Raw genomic sequence first — 17341 nt, 5'->3', positions numbered from 1 at the left:
GGAGATTTGGCCCCAAAGCCTGGGAATCACCACCCAGCCCCTGCTTTCCTCAAGCCCTGGGGTCCCTGATGTGGGTTGCCGCCTTAGCTGATACCATGAAGCGTTGCTACGTGCTCCTGCCAGGCTGCAGCACACAAGGGGTTAACCCCAAAATCCAGCCGGCCACGGGGAAGGAGCAGCCTCAGCCCTCCTGGAGCCTTAGATAAAGCCCCAGATGAAAAGTCAAGCCTGTTCCCCTCTGATTAGCAGCCCTGGCTCCCTGGGGGGGCCTCAGCATCTCTGCTTCTAATTTAGCAACTTAAAAAGCCCCAAAGGCACCGGAGATGCCACCAGCACTTCACTGGACTGCCAGCCTGGCACAGCACCTGAGGGACATCCCCACGCTGGCGATGAGGCCATCTAGGACCCACTGCAGTCCCAGTCCCTCAGTGCACCCCCAAAACCTCCCTCCCACCCAGGCACCCGCAAATCTGCCCCCTCCTCCCTGGACATCCTCCTCTGCCCTTCTGTAAAGCCTCCAAAATACACATTTAATTTTGATTTAATGCAATAGTTACCGTGGTCAGTAGATACAGAAACCACATTAAAGGAGGATTAATAGCCGTGTAATGGCCAAGCGTCTATTGCATAACCCTTAGTAAGTGCGGACGGCCTCCTGCTGCGCCGTGGGTGCCGCAGGACCTCCAGCCATCCCTTCCCATCCTTCCCGCTGCTGGCCGAGGCTGACGTTCCCGTTCCCGTGAGGAACGGATGGGATCGCTGCAGCACTACCAGGCAGGAGGGGGAGATACCCAAATGTTAAAACTGGTTAAAAGCATCGACCTGCGGCCACAGCACCCGTTTGGAACAGCTGAGCATCACATGGGGATGATGGTCCCCAGAACACTTTAGCACATGCACCTGATGGCAGCCAGCCTGGGGACAGATCCGAATTCCCCTGGAGCACATCTGCCCCTCTCTGCCCAGTAAAAACTGGGCATTAAGTGGCTTGGCTGCACCCTGTTTGTGTTTTCTCCCCCTGCAGGTGAGGCAGGCAGCACCCCCAGCCCATCTCCCCATCACACTGACTGCTCGCTGCACCCAGCAGCGGTCCCACACCAACCCACTTGCAAGGGCAAAGCCATTCGCCCATCTTTGGGGTTCCCCCACTTTGGGGAATTGCCTTGAAAAGCAGCATTTTGGGTCCCCAGTTTGTCATGGCAAATGAGAGGCTGGAGTACATGGTGGCTCTGGGAGAGGCCAAGCAGGGTGCACGCAGGATGGTTTGGGGAGGAACAGCCAGGACACACAGTGCAAGGGGAAACTGAGGCAGCACTGAGCCAAGCAGGGCCCCTCCACAGAGCCCCCACACCATGGTCTGGCACTGCTCCCTCAGCCCCTGGCACCAATCTGCATGGAAATTCAGTTTAAAGAGAAGGGGGAAAAAAAAAAAAAAAAAAAAAAAAAAAAAGCACATTTTGAGCAAGCGTTGGCTGGCTTCAGCTGCAAATTCACTTGTCAGGAATATTGGAATTACTGGAGCTGGATGGCGTGAACACCTGTGCAACGCCAGTGCCAGGGCAGGCGGGGGGAGCAGAACCACCTTGCCTGCCAGCCCCCGCCTGCAAACACTGGTGGGATGCTGGAGGAGGGGGGCTGTGACACAACGTGTGCCACCCACCCGCCTCCCAGCACAAGGGGACCCCAGCAATCCCCCCAAAACACCCCAGAGAGGAGGCTGTGACTCAGGGCGCTCACCACGCCAGCTCGCCAGCTGCACGTTCCCTTTGGGGGAACATTGGAGTGACTGGGCTCACCGGCACAGGATGGGCATGGAGGGACCCCTTGCACCAGCCCCCCACTCCTGCCCACCCCCGCACACCCCCTGCCCTTCCCTGTACCTACCTGCCGCAGGCTGCCCTAACATTCTGGGGTGCAATAGGGCTTTTCCATCACTTTCAGAGCAGCCACAACCAGCACCTCCTGACCTCCTCTCACATCAGCCCCCCTGCAGCCCCCAGCTACCAAAACCTGCCTGTTTACACCCAAAATAAGCCTCAGGCAGGAGCTAATCGGCCACTCAGGCATGAGCCGATTGGGTGCTCAGGTGTGGAGTAATTGGCCACCCAAGCATGGAGCAATGAGGTGCTCACACATGAATTAGTTACATGCTCAGGTGTGAACCGGGCATCCATGCCCAGGCACCCATGCGGGAAGCAGCTGGGTGCAGAAACCTCATTATTTTGCCCAGCGCATCTTCTCGGAGGGGCTGGAAACAAGGATGCCCAAATTGCACCCCCAGTGTGTCTTGTGGGGGGAGAGGCAGCAGATCAGGGTTGGACCAGAGCTTGGGGACACCCCTTTCCATCCTCCCTCTCCCGCAGATGCGACATCACAAATAACAAACAGCTTTCAAAGCCCCGTCTCCCATTGATGTCACATCAATGCCAATGGAGATAAAAGCCGAGACACTCAGAATGAGCGTTGGCTTTGCCAGGGAATATTAATTAGAGGGAAAGCCTCATTAGAGCAGCAAAGGTGGCCGCCGGCACTGCCTCCCCCTCTCTGTGTGCCCTGGACCCCCTGAAGGGCACGATGAGCATCAACCCTGCCTTGGTGGGTTGAGCGATGGGGTGCACTGCAGATACCCCAATGTAAGCAATAAAAATTAAAACATTGAAAGGAGGGGGTTTTATTATTAAAAAGAAGAAAGGGGAAAACCTGCTTCTCCCTATCTGCGGCTGCTGGGGCTTCCAGGCAAGCCCAGAGCCTGGTGTCCAGGCTGGCCCAGAAACCAAAACCCAAGTGTTAGTGGGGAAAAAGCAGCACATCGGTTATTTGATGCATATTTTTTTTTTTTGACAGCTCTGCAGCTGGAGAGGAGCGGGGGAGCGCGGGCTGCTGCCTCCTGCCACCCTGAGCCTCCCCACCAGTGGGAAATGGGGACTCGGTGCTGCCCCGGGGGGAGTCCCCAGCAGTCCCCACATCTGCCACCACAGGGAATGTGGGAAGGGGTCAGGGAAATGGATATTGTGAGGTGGCATGGGATCTCCAAGCACCAAGACCCTGCACCAGCACCCTCCTGAGAGCCCGGGCCAGCTGAGCAGCACCCGGCCAGCCCCGTCTCCTGTTAATCACCCCAGAAAACATCACTTGCAGCAAATCAACAGCATTTGCAGTGAAATCCATGGGTTAGTGACAGGAAAATAATGAGGAAGGAAGCATTGCCAGGAGGCTTAAATCACCGTGGCTGTGCTGGCTCCTGCAGCCAGGCCCTCCTTTGGCACCACTGGCCAACAAGGAGCAGCACCCATGGGTGCCCCAGCACCCAGCCTGGCCGGGAGACACAGAGGGGACCAGCGAGGGGCAAGCTGCAGCTGAACTCGAGCAAAATGCCCCTTGTCGAGGCCATAAAGCTGAAGGGCTGAAGCAGCCGGGTGGCTCCGGGGATGGGGCAGAGAGCGTGGGGCTGCACAGGATGGGGCCACCGGCTCCCAGGCAGCAGCGAGGCGGAGGCGCCCGGAGGACCAAGGTGCCACAGCATCCGTTAGTTATTACAGAAAACTTTTCTTCCTTTTTTGTTTTGGTTTAATTTTTTTTTTCTCTGAGAGGTGAGCTCAATTCATCCTGACAGAGGTTCACAGCGCATTTTTGCCTAGCGGCTGCTTACACAGACATGCCAACAAGCAAGACAGCGCGGGAGAAAGGCACCCTGTGCCTGTGCCACGGGCGGCTGGTGGGCACTGAAACAGGCTTGGCACATCGTCCCCAGCCCCGTGGCGTCTCGGGGACAGCTGCTGCAATGGACCTGGCTGGCCACAGGTCCTGAGATGTCTGGGCTTCCCCACAGGTGCTCAGCACTGGCCCTGCTCTCTGGGGATGCTCTCCCAGCACGGACACAGCACCAATTAACTCACTCCGAGCAGTCATGAGGATGGGTGTCAAATCAATTCCCACAGTAGAGATGCCAAGTTAAAAAACCAACAAAAAAAAACCCCAAACAAACAACAACAACAAAAAAACCCCAAACAGAAACCCCAAAACCACTAGGGGAAAGCAGCCAGCCATCTGCCAAAACAGCAATTTTCAGCTGGATTTCCAGAAACACTTCAGCTTTTAAAACCAAGAGAGGAGAGAAAATAAAAATCCCTCCTCTTCCACAAGCATAGAAAGCATTCATGAGATGAGGTGCAAAATTCCTCTTTGACTTCAAAGGCATTTCTCCTGGCTGGTTACCCCCAAATTCTGGCACAACCTACTGGAAAGCCGGTGGGCAGTGCGGCTCAGCATCGCTTTGCTGCCAGATGACGGCACGCTGCCAGCCGGGGTGTGGGCTGCTGTGGGGGGAGCCCCAGGGTGTCAGAGGGATGCTGAAAACGTGGTACTCGAGAAGGAGGAGGAGGAGGGATGATGGGAAAGAAAGGGAGAATAAAGTTCATGCAGCAGCAAAGGGAACTTGTGTGGTTGGCGAGTGTTCCACTTCTGCTGGGTGGGTTATGTCCCTCTGCTTGGCATTTAGAGATGCCAAGGCCTGGCAGCACCGTCCCCGTGGCTGGCATCAGCAGGATGCGGCCGAGCCCCCAGTGAGGCTGGGTGAGCCCCTCAGCCCAGCCTAGGCTTTGTTGGGAAAGTTCAGAGCAAACACCTCTCTCCTCAAACACTGGCCCCAAAAGATGATTTTAGGGGTTATTTCTTGTGTTGTTACTGGAACATTCTGCAAGCAAAGGCAGGGGCCAGGCTGGCACAGCCGCAGCCCTGAGCACCCCATCCGGCAGCCCCAGCCAAGCTGCCTTGCCAGCTGTGCCCCCCAGCATGGAGCAGCTGCCAGCCACTCTCCTGCCAGCCCTGCTGCCTGCAGGCTCGGGGGTCCCCAGCCCCTCGGCTCCTGCCCAGCAGGGTGGGCTGATGGCCCCAGCTGAGGCGCAGGTTGAACATCTCTCCCTGCTTGCCATCCCTGCCGAGGACCCCCAGCCGGGTGGTGCTGGGCAGGGGCACAGTGATGGGACCGGGGGCGGCTGTGGGAAAATGCTAGCCCCCCCATCTCCCCCATCACCCGGTGTCCTCAGCCCTGCCATCCTCAGCCCCCAGTGTCCCCAGCCACAGCAAGCCCGGCCCCTCCAGCAACCCCCTCCCCAGGGAAGCTCCCCACCTGGCTGGAGGTCCCAGGGGAACCAGCACAGCCCCATCCTAGCACGGACACAGATACCAGCCTTTTGCAAAGAAAACAAGACTTTGAAAAGTGCTTTCTGGAACTGTAACAGGTCTCTGCACCCTTGGCAAAGCCAGAACTAGCTGTTTGGAAGTGCTTAGGCTGGGTCTTGCGGCATGTTTTCATCAGCTGTGGTAATCAGCAGCTTTTTTGCATGCACTATATATTAACTTAATGTATGTTACAATCTACCCTGTAATGGAAAAATAGCGTGCCTGCCGTAACCAGTCACACTTTCAAAAGCACTTGACTCCCAAGTCATCCAGGTGCTTTTGACGATGTTACCCTGGGTTGCTATAGGAACCCTAACAGTTTTCCCATCTGACTTCTCCATTAACACCGGGATTTATATTTAATTTGTTTTCCTTTTCCTCAGCGAGAAGAGGTGAGGAAGGACGCGTGCGCAGGGGGAGGAGATGCTCTTTGGTGAGTGTTCCCTGGCCATGCCGAAAGCAGCACCAGTCTGAGATGCTGCCCGAGCAGCGGCAGGGCACGGCCCCGCCACGCTGCCAGGAGCCACCCAGGAGGCAGCTGATGCCCAGGGTGGCTTTATCACACGTCTCTCCCGTGTTCCCAGGCTGGCCTGACAGTCTGTCTCCCCCACACCTTCCTGCAGGCAGAGGGGCCGCGGGGCTCACGGGCCGAGCATCCCACGCAGCTCCTGGAGGGAGGTGACGGGCAGGGAGCAGGCGAAGTTGCTGCAGAGATAGGCGGTGGCTTTCCCGTCCTTCCTCTCCAGAGATGCAAGGAAAGGCAACTGGCGGTAGAGGAACCCAGTGCTGTCTCCATCTGCTAGCATCAGCACCTGCCGGAGAAGGAGCCGTGAGAGCGGGAGAGCACAGCCAGATGCTGCTTCCCCCCCACCCCAGACACGCCAAGTGCTGGCAGCATCCCCCCACACGCTCGCCCAAAGCGGGGAGGGGACAGGGAGCTGAGGGGACCCATGCCAGCCCTCTGCCAGGGTGCCAGCCTGTGCCAGAGGGAGCACATGGTCCCCAGCAGCTTTGCCTCCCTTTTCCATTCCGGACCCCTGGCAGCCAGGGATGAAGCTCAGGGACTGGCACACAGCAGCCCAGAGGGGGGCTGCCCAAGCCAGCTGGCTCCCTGGGGACACCCCCCTCAGCCCAGGGGCAGCACCAGCACCAGCATCGCCCCATCACAGGCCGCAGCCCAGCTCCTCCTGACCACCAGGCGCTTCCCAAAAAACTCAAGACCCGCTCTCACGGCTGATACGGCAGTACCAGCCAGGGGTGATGACAGGGCTGCTGTGATAATTAGCTTTTCTGAAAGGGAAAATGTTTGTTAAAGCCTCAGGGCTTCCGGGCTAATCAGGGGAAAGGCCAGGAGCTGGCAGGGAGCCTGGTGCTGACACAGATGCAAGGGGTGAGCAAAACGCAGGCCCTTCCCAAGGCATGGCACCAGCATCCTGCTGCTGGAGCAGGTGGCTTTCCCTTGCCCACCCTGGCCCCAGCCCTGCATGTGCACCCACCGAGGTGACCACTGAGCACTGACACACTCATCACATGTTCATGCCGCTCACCACACTGCTGCCAAGGGATACCACCACCAAATGCTGCTGCCTACAGCACACACATCTCCCACCGTGGTACCACTTGCCCAGTGTGCAGCACCCTCTGCCACCAGCCCGGGGGCCAGGAGCAAACTCAGCGTGACACCCGGCACGGATGCCCGTGCAGCCTGGCCCGCTCTGTCCCCAGGTGGTCACTGTGTCCCCATGCCCTTGCCCAGGATAACAGCTGCTGCAGTCCCCTCCTGTCCCCCATCAGCCCACATCTCCCGCTCAGCCCCTGCCTTGACCCAGCTCTGGCTCAGCCTGTTTCCCTGCCTGCCTCCTGCTCCCCCCCTTCAACCTCCTCCCCCCTTGCCTTTGTCTGGAATTAATTCCAGGAGTGATTAATTACCAATTCATGTCCAATCTGAAATTCATTATTCATTTTTCTCACAAGCTCCCTAAGGTCCTCTCGCAGGGCCAGGATGAAGGCGAGCAGCAGGCTAGCGCTCTGCAGCCAAGGAGATAATGGGATCCTTCATAATTACCCTAAAGACCATTAACAGGGCAGGGATCTATACCAGCAGCCAGGATCCAGCCCCAGAGCAGGGATCCAACCCTCTCCACTCCCCGCACCGGGACACCCAGGGGAGCACCTGCATCCCTGTGACAGTTGCCTGTGGCAGAGGCTCTTCCAGGCACAGGGTCCATTTAAACCTGCGGCCTTGATGCCATTTTATCATCGGCATCTTGTTACAGCAAGGAATTCAATGTGAGGTTTGTAAGGAATTAATTACTGGAACGACCTAATTAATTGTGTTCCTGCAGACGAGCCTAGCCCCCAGTGCCCTGCTGGCATTGAGGGACCAGGGGCGGCAGGGGACATGGCAGTGACATTGCCCCAGCTCCCTGGCAAAGCTGATTCCCAAAGCTGCTGCATCCCTGCCGAGGGCAACCCAGCGCTGCTCTGCCTTGGGCAGCTTCTGGGGCTGGGGAAGGAGAGCTGGGGAGCAGCTGGAGGGGGTGAAGGTGGGTGGGAAAAGGAGCATCCACATCTCCATGCGATGCAGCACGGAAAGAGGGATGGCTGTTGGGAGGTGGCAGGCTGCTCCCCAGGGCAGTTCTACCCTCTGAGCAGTGGGATTTCCTCCCTTCTCTCCATCACCTCTGCAAGGTGAGGAGCCATCACTACTGCCAGAGATCAGGCTGTCCATGAGGAACCAGTGTGGTACCGGGGAAGCCTGGGCAGGACGGCTCAGGGGAAGCTCTGCCCCCTCTGTCACCCTCCCTTCCACCCAGAATGATGCTGAAGAGACCCAACCGCCCACCCCTGGCCTTGGTGACAGCAAGGAGAAGCAGCTGTTGCCACGATGGGACACACTGTCTGCTGGAGCCAGGCTCAGCAGCGCAGGCAGGAACAAGCAGGAGGGAAGTGGGCTGCTGAAGCTCAAGGAGGAGCTCAGCTCCTACCACTCCTGCTTGGGAAAGCGGAGACACATGCCTGGGGGGCTGTGCTCCTCTGGGGAGACAGCTTTCCCCTCCTGCCATGTTCCTTCTTCCAAGGAAACAAACCCAGGCTGCCAAACAGGACAGCTTCTGATCCATCCCACCACCACAACAGAGGGAACACACAACGCCCCCCCTCACCTGCTGCCAGCATCCAGCTGCAGCCCCCCTGCATGGCTCTCCGAGCGCAGCCCCCCTACACCCAGCCTGGGCAGGCATCACTGTCCTTGGGCAGCTCCCGAGCACCTCACAGCTTCACTCTCCCATGGAAATATCCATCCAGAGCACCCAGCCCTCCTCTTCCTCCCTACCCTGAGGAAGGCAACAGCCTGGGGGTGATGGACCTGCCCCTGGCGAGTGAGCATCCCCACCAGCCAGGTTTGTTACCAGCTTAGCAGAAGGGAACCAAACCACGTGGGAGGAGAGGCAATGGCTGCACTATTTGCTGTGCTCAGGACCCCGAAGCTGCCGGCTGCATCCCCCACCACCCGTGTGGCCGCAGGGCACTGACAGTCGAGCCAGCGCAGGGAGAGGGAGCGGGTTCCTAGCAGCGGTGCTGGGCTCCCCTGCTGCCACCACGGTGCTTCCCATCCCTGCAAACTGGGTCACCTGCTGTAATCCTTCCAGGGGAGAGGGGGAAGTGTGGGAGCAGAGGCCTCACATGCAGCACAGGGACCGGCATGGCTGGGTGCTGCTGGAGAGGAGATAGCGGAGGAAGGATGGAGAGCTGCGTCCCCCACCCGTGCTGCTGGGCAGAAGTCATGACCATCCTCCAACACTGGCATTAAAACACCGCTGGGCACGCAGGCAGAGGGTCAGGGATGAAAGCCTCTGGGCTGAGCTAATGTGAGGACAGAGCAGGGGATCCCATGCTGATGGCTCAGCCCTCCCCACTTCACCCCAGCTGGGGTTACGGAGGGAAACTGGTGCTTTGGCCTCAGTGCCAGCTCCCCACGTGCTGCAGCTCAGCGTGCCAGTCCCTGGCACCAGGACCCCACCAGGCAGGGATGAATCCGGCCCAGAGGCTGAAATGCTGAGCCACCACGCCACAGCCCAGCCCTGCTACCCTCCGCTGGGCAGCCTTGCCAAGGTGCCAGCCATCCGTCCCCAGGGCAGGGATGCTGCCCACCAAATGTGACAGGCGCCAGCCGCCACACTGTCCTTCCCTGCCAGCTCCACGGGCAGCAAACAGCTCCGTCCCCAAGGCAGCACGGCCCCTCCGTGGGATGCACGGAGTGACGCATCTCTGAGCCGGGATGCAGACAAGCAGAGCAAGGCAGTAACCCCAGTGCACAGCGACAGCACAGCTAGGGGCAAAGCTTTCGGAAAAAGCCAGCCCCTCCCAGGTGGGGGTACCCCCAGCCGGAGACTCCCCAAGGATGCAAGGGTGGCTCCAGGCACAAGGTGACCCAGACACTGGCTGGATCTGCACTGGGCATGACATATCCACACTGGGCACGACATGTCCGCACCAGAACGAAAGGCTTCCCCTTGGGAAAGCAGCGCTGGGGATGCTGCGCTTAGGCTGAGAGCAGTGTAAACAGCCAGCAGCAACAGCAGCCGCCGCTGCAGCCGCTCCCTGGGCTGGGCTGCCAGTGCACTGTGCCAGGGGGAGGCGTGCAGGGGCTCAGCCGTGGCCCTGCTGGCTGCGCTTATGGATATGAAAAGGATAGGATGCTTCCCAGAAGGGAGGCAGGACAGAGGAGGAAGAGGATGGATGCTATAGCTGCACTGGTAGAAAGGATGAGGGCAGGTGGCAGCAGGGAGTGTGACAGCAGCGGTGCTGGCAGGGCTGGCACCTCACCTGGTTTGGGCTGAAGACAGAGCGGACGCAGCACAGCATCTCTTTCGTGTCTTCTCCTTGGGGGTCCCCACAGATAATGACCTGCCCGGGGAGAGCGAGGGTAGCAGGAGGGAGGGAGGGAACAGAAAGCTGTGACTGTACCCACACCACCATCAGACACCCCTCCCACAACCAGCAGGTCCCGTAGGCCACACAAGCCCCAGCCCGTACCTGTTTGAGGGTGTGATGGAAGACAGCAGTGGCCCGGGCCATCTCCGGCAGGGTTATCGGGATCTTCTGCAGCCTCTCGGAGAAGGCAGCCAAGATCTGACCAGCTTTTTCCACCCAGTCTGTACGGCCAGAGTAAGAAGCTGCTCGCAGCAGGTTTGTGACAGTGACAGAGTTGGCGGTGGGCTCTGCTCCGTCCTGGTCTGCGGGGGACAATAGCCCCTCCATCAGCCCAATGCCTGACCACCCCAATGCCTCACCATCCCACCGCTTGGTCCTCCAGCTGGGCATCACCTCCCCTGCTCTAAGCCACCCCACACCATAACCCATGCGTGGCCATCTCCCCGAGCTCACCATCCTTTAGGCGCAGGAGCAGAGAGGGATCGCCAGCCTCACTGGAGAAATACGCAAAGCCTTTGGGGTCCCAGAAGAGCTTGTCTTGCATGTGCTGGAGATGCAGGGCCCACTCCAGCCAGTCCTGCTCCAGCGAGGCTTCATACAGGTCAAAGAGAGCCTGGATGACGAAGACGTAATCCTCCAGGAAGCCCTGGATGGGCACGGTGCTGCAGTGGCAGACAGGGAAGGAGCATCAGGGTCTCTACACTGGCCCGGTGGGAAATGTTCTCCCAGCCAGCACAGCCCTACTGGTCTCTGCTACCCAAGGAGATGCCACCTCAGAGCTCAGCACAAGAGAAGCAGGGGCTGTGCCAAGCCACCACATGGCTCAGCCCTGGGTTTCTGTACGGCAGGGACGGGCAGGGGCAGGCTCCTGCCAGCTTGGAAGATTAGGAATGGGAAAGGATGTGACCTCAAGTCCTCCTCACTGGGTGGGGGGCACTAATCGATCCAAAACCACACCAGAGGCAGTTCTGCGAAAGGCGAACAGCCTCCCTCACTCCAAGTTCGGTCCTGCCTGGAAGAGAGGAGGATGGGGACCCATCGGGGGCCTGGGCAGCACTTGCAGCATGTCCAGTCGGTCTGTAGCCACTCTGGACCACTGCTCACCTCTGCTCCACCGTGCCGTCTTTGCCTCCGTAGCAGCTCCGCAGCAACCTCCCACTGGCGGGGTCGAAGAGGTGTCTCTTCAGGAAGGCAGCTGCCTGCGCAGCCCGGCTCACATACTCCTGCTTGGCCAGGGCTGCCCCAGCCTGGGCAAAGCCCGAGATCATCAGCCCTGCATAGCACAGACACGGGGACAGGCTCGGGGGGGCACAAGGAATGGGCAGGGTACCAGCCTTTCCTTTGAAGAATGCTCAGCGCGAAGCTCATCCTCCCTGATGGTTAAGGCAGGTCAGGGCTCAGCCATCAGCTCTTCCACTCAGTTCAAACCACTAAGAACATCACTTGCTGTCACCCAAGGGAAGGGCAGAGCGCTGCAAGGCCAGCAGGAGCTAAGCCTGCACTTGCGGGCAGAAATAGGGCTTAAAAGAATCTTCTCGTCTGCAGGACATGGCATAGCCGCAGCGCACACCAGCTCCAGACCCAGATATACAGGTGTTTACTGCTGGGAACAGTGCCTGGGGTGCTGCATTTATCACGTGCCGCAGGACACCCAGACAGACGGCCACAGAGCTGGGGTCCCCTTGCTACCGCAGCACTGGAGATGGGCCCCGCCTGGGTCCTGAACCCCCAGCTCAGCCCCCTTCCCCAGAGCCCAGCCAGGCTGAGCGAGGGGAAGGGTTTTGCTGCTCTCTGCTGGTAACCGGGGAGGAAAATAAAGCCAGAGCAACGTCCTGATGCTCAGCAGCCCCCCGGCTTGCAGGCGGGGGGGCTGTGCCCCGCATCCCAGCCCACCCACCACCTCCATTGCAGGCTGCCCAGTCCCAGCAGGACTCATTGCCACAAGCCCCCAAAACCATAAACCGTGCTGGCCCCGGGCAGCTGCGGAGGGGTGCAGCCAAGGCACCCATCCCCGGAGCTGAACCCCTTCTCACCGTTCCATGCCGCCAGCATCTTGGTGTCCAAGTGTGGCCGCGGCCGCTGCGCCCGGGCTGCTGACAGCCTCCGCCGGCCCTCCTGCAGCAGGGCAGCCAGCCGCCCCGGCTCCAGCCCAAACCGGGCCGCCGTCAGCTCCGGGGAGCACTGGACAATAAGAACATTCTTGCCCTTCAGCTCCTGATGGGGGTCCTGAAAGGAGAGCCCTGCTCTGTGAACACCACCGGGCTGAGGAGGGGTTGGATCCCAGGTGCTTTGGGACTGCTTTGCCACCCCCCCATGCCCAGGGTTGCAGGTCCCTCACCAATGCTCCTGGTACCAGGCAGGTCTTTGCTCTCCCTCACCTTCAAGGGGTTCACATTGCCAGCCTCCTTCACTCCGTAGTGGTGCATGAAGATATCTCCCAGGGTCGTCCCCTCCGTAGCCCCCTCGACAGGGTCAGGAAGGAGAGCCCGGATTTCCTCGGCCGCCCACACACAGAAAGCTCCTTCTCGCTTCTCTCCAGATGCTGTGGTGGGGTAGGAATCTGCATCTTCTGCACTGTAGAAACCTCCTGCCTGGGAAAAGAGCAACAGAGAGACCCTCCAGCTGCTGGGACAGCACCTTCAGCCAGCTCACCATCACTGGGCTGAGCTCTGCTGGGAAGGGAGGGAGGGAAAAGCGTCCCAGTGCCACATCCCAGGGCAGGGTAAGTGGCTCCCTTTGGCCCAGCTCAGGGAACAACCTACCTGGTCTCTTAGGTCCCGTGAGACATAGAGTAGAATGTCCTGGGCAACATCAGCAAAGAATTCATCGCCAGAGATCTGCGGAAGGCAAGGGGCGGACGTCAGCATTACAAGGGGGAGGTAAGAAACACAGCAAGATATAATAACAGATCCAGATTTAAAGAGCTGGCAAAGGAGGGGAAACACGTTTGAAAGTCCAGGGATTTTAAATGCCGGATGGATTCAGAGTAAAATCTTTGATAGAAATCTGTGGGCACTGGAGGGTCACCCTGGAGTTACACCAACATCAGAGGCAGCAGCAGGTGTTCGCTGATGTGCACAGACCAGCCAGAAGGCTCTTCCCTCCCCTGTTATGCTCAAAACCCTGTGGCTACACTGTCACGCATTTGTGCAGTGTCCCTGGATGAACACCAGTAGACGAAGGGGAGTATGGGACCACTCGATGCCCACGGAATGGGCAACATCTTGGGGAACAGGCTCTGAAGCTGCTCCCCAAGCCCTGCCAGCCCTCCCCAGCTGCCTGTACCTGAAACGCTCTGCTATACGCAGCTGCCAGCTGCCCCTGGTCGTACAGCATCTTCTCAAAGTGCGGGACGTGCCAGTGCTGGTCGGTGGAGTAGCGGTGAAACCCCTGCAAAGACCAAGCGGACACGTCTCCACCCCACACCTCATGGGCATGCCCGGGGTTTACCCCCGAGGCTTTCCTCCTACCTGCCCAATGTGGTCATGGATGCCCCCATGGGCCATCATCTTGAGGGTATGCAGAGCCATCTGCAGTGCCTGGGCACCCTCTGGAGTTGTTCGGTGGAAGGCCCAGTATGTGAAGAGGAAATTCAAATTCACTGGAAACAAGGAGAAAGTGAGAGGCTGTGGGGCAGCCTCTGCCCCCCCGGTGCTGCCTGCCCCCCGGCAGGGCTCAGCAGCAGAGGCCAGACTGACCTGGGGTGGGGAACTTGGGGGATTTGGAAAAGCCACCATAGTCCTCATCATAGGAGCTGGAGAGCTGCTGGAAACAGGTGGCCATCACCTCTTTGGACGGTGGGGGTGACGCCTGGCCCTGCACATGGATCTCAGATCTGTATAGCAATGCTTCCAGGATCTTCTGGCTGCTCTCTAACAGGACATCTTTGTTCTCCTTCCACTGAGATGCAGAGTGAGAAAGTCAGTTCTTCTGGTTTTTGTCCCTCTTTCTGCTTCCTGCACTGCACCAGTGCAAACTGCATTTTCAGTTCTCGGTTGTCCTCCCCAGATCAGTTCAATTCTACCCCTAACCCAGTCAAGCTCTGACATGCTCCCTGGGCTATTGTTTCTCAGGGCTGTATCTCCCAACTCAGCCACCCCCAAGCCCAGACCAATTTCCTTATGGCCCCTTCGGCTGAGCACTGCCTGCTCCACCACTCCTGCTCCATACCTGCTCTGCGATTCGGAGCAGCACGGTCCGAAAGCCAATGCGATGAACTCCATCTTCAGGAGGGAAGTACGTTCCCCCTGCAAAGGGCTTGAGGTCTGGAGTCAGCCAGACGCTCATTGGCCAGCCACCTCCACCGCTGGTTGCCTGAAAGCCAAATCACGAGTGCAGCACGGTCACACCAGGGGCACCCTCTGCTCTGTACCCCTCCGGCACATCCAACTGAGGACAGACGCGTGCCTCCCTCCATCCTCATGATCATACATGGCCCCATGCAGACCACCCCACGCACTGGTTCTTCTTGCCTGAGGAACACAACGATGAAGCTCACCTTGAGAGAGCCAGCCAAAGCCCCCCAAGCCCTGCCTCCCTCACCTGCACGAAGGTCATGTACACTTTGTCCACATCTGGCCGCTCCTCACGGTCCACTTTGATGCACACAAAGTTCTTGTTCAGAATCTCCCCGATCTCCTTGTTCTTGAAGGACTCCTCCTCCATCACATGGCACCAGTGGCAGGTGGAGTAGCCAACTGAAAACAAGCTCAGGCGAGTGAGGAACAGCCCTTTGCAGGGAGCAGGACACGCGTTATGGGGAGATGGCTCAGAGGTGGGGAGCCCCGCTACGGGCAGCAGCTAGAGAGGCAACGGAGGAGAAAGGCAGGGCCTTCTGGGCTCTCCAGCTCTTGCTCCTAACATCTAGCCAAGGACTCTGGTCCTTCATGCAGCCCATCTTCTGAGGCACCTGTGAAAGCACTGGTCCTCCCCTCGCAGCAGAGAACTAGAGCTTGGTGTGTGCCCTTACCTACGTGGCTGCCCACACACCAGCCCCACTTATCTGGTCATCTACCGACCACCAGGTGGGAACATGAACTACGTCTTCTTTCTGGTTACCTGACAGGAATATCAGCTTGTTTTCTTTCTTTGCTTTATCAAAGGCTTCCTGCCCCCAAGGGTACCTGTGGAGGGAAGACAAGAAAGGAGCTTCAGGGGTCACCGCTGCCAGGACTGGGGCTCCTCTAAAGCTGCCCAAGAAGCTGTGGCCTGGTGGGGAGCACTCAGGACAGCCGGGGAGTCCAGCTAGCTCAGGAGTGTGGACCCCGAGCCCAAGGGGAGCTGCACAGGAGCCAGGCTGCTTCACCTGCAGCGAGTTCCTCAGCCCCACGGATGCCAGGAGAGCAGTGGGGAGGAAGATACCCATCACTCTTACCAGTCCACAGGGTTGTGGGCGTGCTGCAGGAGGTAGGGGGACTTCTCGTTGATCAGGCGGTTGGTGTGATGAGGGGTGCTGGGGGGCCTGGTTGTCCCCCCTGTGGCCATGGTCACACTTTTCGTCAGAAACACGCACCTGTGATGCCAAACAGGCTCGTCACTTCCTCACTCGCTGCAGCAAAGCCCAGCAGTCCCAGACCAGCACCACCTTCATCCGGCTCCTGCGGGCACCCAGCATGGCCCCGGGATGGGGTGGTGCTCCCCGAGCCAGGGGAACTACTCTCTGACCCAAGGCCAGTGGCTCTGCTGGGGCTCAGTCCACCTCGGTGCCCCCAGGACCCTACAAAGCCCTCCCCACTTGCTGGAGGCTCAGGAGAGGTTGTTCTCCTCCAGCTCGGCACAGGCATGGCTGGGGGACTGCCATGGCCAGGGCTGCCTGACCCCCAGCCCCCCACCAGCACCCTTCGGGGGCACAGCCGGCAGCCATGAGGAAGGGGGCAGCATCTGAGGGGTTCAACCCGTGTGGTCTCCGAGAGGAAAATCCCCTCCGGTGGGTGCAGGGGTAGGTGGGGTGTCAGGGTGTGGGGTCAGGGTGCGGGCAGGGCAGCCAGGGGAGCGAGGGACAGGAGGGGACGGGAGAGATCATCCTGCTGCCGGGCAGGGCAGAGGGGTGCAGGGCTGGGGGGCTGAGGCACAGGGCTGGGGTGCAGGGCTGAGGTGCAGGGATGCCAGGGTGCAGAGATGGGGTACAGGGATGCAGGGATGCAGGGCTGGGGTACAGGGATGCAGGGGTGCAGGGATGCAGGGGCCTAGGGCACAGTGCTGAGGTGCAGGGATGCCAGGGTGCAGAGATGGGGTACAGGGGTGCAGGGGTGCAGGGATGCAGGGGTGCAGGGATGCAGGGGCCTAGGGCACAGTGCTGGGGTGCAGGGATGCCAGGGTGCAGGGATGGGGCGCAGGGATGCAGGGGTGCAGAGATGCAGGGCTGGAAGGCTGGGGCACAGGGCTAGGGTGCATGGGCGCAGGGATGCAGGGATGCAGGGCTGTGGCACAAGGATGCAGAGGCGCAGGGATACAGGGGCGCAGGACAGGGATGCAGGGGCGCAGGGATGCAGGGATACAGGGGCGCAGGGATGCAGGGGCGCAGGGATGCAGGGCTGGGGAGCAGAGATGCAGAGATGCAGGGATGCAGGGCTGGGGAGCAGAGATGCGGGGATGCAGGGCTGGGGCACAGTGCTGGGAGGCAGAGGTACAGCGCTGGGGCCCAGGGGTGCAGGAGGGGGGTGCAGGGGGCGTGTGAAGCCACGCAGGGGGTGCAGGGACGCAGGGAGGATTTAGGGGAATGCGGGAGATGCAGGGAGGATTTCGGGAGGATCCGGGGGGACGCAGGGAGTGCTGGGGCACACAGGAGGGGTGTAAGGGTGCAGAAAGGCTCCGGGAAGGATTCAGGGGTGTCACGGGGAGGGGCAGGAGGGGCGCGGGGCGGTGAAGCACAACTGGGGGGCGTGCGGGAGGGGCAGGGCGGGCGCGGGGGGTTCGGGCAGGGTCTGGGGGGCAGGGGGGGAAGCAGCGAGGATACAGCGGGGCTGCGCGTGCCGCGGCGATCGCTGCCCCCCGCCCGCAGGGGCCCAGCCAGGACCCGCAGCCGGCCCCGCCCCCCGCGCCCCCAGCCCGCCCCGCCCCCCGCGCCCCCAGCCCGCCCCGCCCGTACCTGCAGGCCCGGCGCAGCGGCGCCGCGAACATGGCGGCGGGGGGCGGGGCTGACACTGACCCCACCCCCAGGGCGGTGCTGCCAGCCCGGACCGCCCCTCCCGCCCGCACCCCCGTCCCCCCCGGAGCCGCACACCGG

General features: G+C 60.1%; 1 protein-coding gene across 2 annotated transcripts; it reads right to left on the bottom strand.

The window, feature by feature from the left end:
* Positions 1-2528: 2528 nt before the first annotated feature.
* SPATA20 (spermatogenesis associated 20) lies at positions 2529-17282 on the bottom strand. 2 transcript variants are annotated; one of them, XM_040581793.1, is made up of 16 exons: positions 17204-17282; positions 15491-15628; positions 15175-15239; positions 14659-14813; positions 14287-14430; positions 13815-14016; positions 13587-13717; positions 13402-13506; positions 12879-12953; positions 12495-12707; positions 12150-12342; positions 11221-11389; positions 10570-10778; positions 10219-10413; positions 10009-10089; positions 2529-5993 (listed from the first exon to the last, which is right to left on the bottom strand). In XM_040581793.1, exons 1-16 carry the CDS (start codon positions 17233-17235, stop codon positions 5494-5496), a joined length of 2607 nt encoding a protein of 868 aa, XP_040437727.1. In that variant the 5' UTR covers positions 17236-17282; the 3' UTR covers positions 2529-5493. The 2 variants fall into 2 exon arrangements, with proteins under 2 accessions (XP_040437727.1, XP_040437728.1); XM_040581794.1 differs by having other exon boundaries at positions 5699-5993; positions 10219-10418.
* Positions 17283-17341: the final 59 nt, after the last annotated feature.

The sequence above is a fragment of the Falco naumanni genome, chromosome 1, assembly GCF_017639655.2.
Source record: "Falco naumanni isolate bFalNau1 chromosome 1, bFalNau1.pat, whole genome shotgun sequence".
NCBI classification, from domain to species: Eukaryota; Metazoa; Chordata; class Aves; order Falconiformes; family Falconidae; genus Falco; species Falco naumanni.
This window is presented reverse-complemented; position numbering and strand designations above follow the sequence as displayed.

Excerpts from the sequence above, each read along its gene's own strand:
- SPATA20 (XM_040581793.1), bottom strand. The coding sequence starts at position 17,235 with ATGTTCGCGGCGCCGCTGCGCCGGGCCTGCAG. Across the intron at positions 13,718-13,814 it reads CCCCAAGTTCCCCACCCCAG|TGAATTTGAATTTCCTCTTC; the intron begins GTCAGTCTGGCC and ends CCTTGTTTCCAG. Across the intron at positions 12,954-13,401 it reads CGTATAGCAGAGCGTTTCAG|ATCTCTGGCGATGAATTCTT; the intron begins GTACAGGCAGCT and ends TGCCTTCCGCAG.